General features: G+C 42.1%; 1 protein-coding gene across 1 annotated transcript; it reads left to right on the top strand.

Annotated features, from left to right (window-relative positions):
- Positions 1-6: 6 nt before the first annotated feature.
- LOC106520941 (uncharacterized) lies at positions 7-1,296 on the top strand (the record flags this gene model as incomplete). Its single annotated transcript, XM_014013279.1, is given in 1 exon segment — positions 7-1,296. A coding segment is annotated over 1 exon segment (1,094 nt), but the record flags the coding sequence as incomplete, so codon positions are not given.
- Between the last annotated feature and the right edge of the window lie 11 nt (positions 1,297-1,307).

Raw genomic sequence — 1,307 nt, 5'->3', positions numbered from 1 at the left:
GTGTCTGGAAGTTCTGTTTGATGAGAACAGACCAGAGTCTCCACAGTCAGATTTATTAGACAATGAACTAGACAAGTTATTTAGCTACCAAACTTTGTCTCCAGATTCATTGTCCTCTGTCTGTAACGTTGCACTTTTGTCTGATTGGCAGATTGATTTGAGAGCATCCTCACCAGAATCTGTTGCTTCAACTGAAGGTCAAATGTTGTCTTCTTTCCTGACATCTGGTCAGTACTGTAACTACTACCTAAGTTGTTCAGACACTTGGCCAACATCACCGCTGTCAGTGTTACCCGATGAGCAGGACTTTGACCGTTGTCTGAAAGATATGTTTGATGAGAACAGAGCAGATTCACCAGATTCACGTCCTCCAACTTTTGAAACCAAACCCTCTGCTGTAACTTTACCTTTAACAGCAGTGGTGAACTCTGCAAGATCTCTTACATATGCTGAAGTAGTGCAAGGTATGACTCAGGAAAAACCAACTGAGCCTTTGTCAAGCTTGAGTTCTTTTGAGCTACAGGAGACTATGTCGTCAGAACACTTGGAAAATCCAAGTAGCCCAACTTTGATAGAAGATTGGTTTTATGATGTAAGACCTATTTCTCCTGAGTCTATGAGTTCTCAAGGAGAGCATMGACCCCTCTCTCTTGACTCACCTGTTCCCCAGTTCAGGTGTTCTCATATTGATTGCAGTGTGGATCTGTCATGCAACAGATCGTTTACACCAGAATCCAMATTATCAGACTGGGAGGAAACGGATTTGTGTCTGGAAAGTCTGTTTGATGAGAACAGACCAGAGTCTCCACATTCAGTTGTATCAGACTTTGAACTGGACAGGTTATTTAGGTACAGAGTTTTATCTCCAGATTCAATGTCCTCTGACTTTGACTTTGCACTGTTGTCTGATTGGCTGAGTGATTTGAGAGCATCCTCACCAGAGTCTGTGGCTTCAACTGAAGGCCAAATGTTGTCTTCTTTCCTGACATCTGATCAGTACTGTAACTACTACCTAAGTTGTTCAGACACAAGACCAACATCGTCGCTTTCAGTGTTATCAGATGAGCAGGACTTTGATATTTGTCTGAAAGATATGTTTAATGAGAACAGAGCAGATTCACCTGATTCACTTATTCCAAATGTTGAAGCCAAACACTCAGGTGAAAACTTACCTTTACCAGCAGTGGTGACCTCCACAAGACCTCTTACATATGCTGAAGTAGTGCGAGGAATATGTCAGGAAAAATCAACTGAGCCTTTGTCGAGGTTGAGTTCTTTTGAGCTACAGGAGACTATATCGTCAGAAC

This window comes from Austrofundulus limnaeus, unplaced genomic scaffold, assembly GCF_001266775.1.
Source record: "Austrofundulus limnaeus strain Quisiro unplaced genomic scaffold, Austrofundulus_limnaeus-1.0 Scaffold99, whole genome shotgun sequence".
In the NCBI taxonomy this organism is placed as follows: domain Eukaryota; kingdom Metazoa; phylum Chordata; class Actinopteri; order Cyprinodontiformes; family Rivulidae; genus Austrofundulus; species Austrofundulus limnaeus.
The sequence above is the reverse complement of the archived record's forward strand: the minus strand, read 5'-3'. Positions and strand labels throughout refer to the sequence as shown.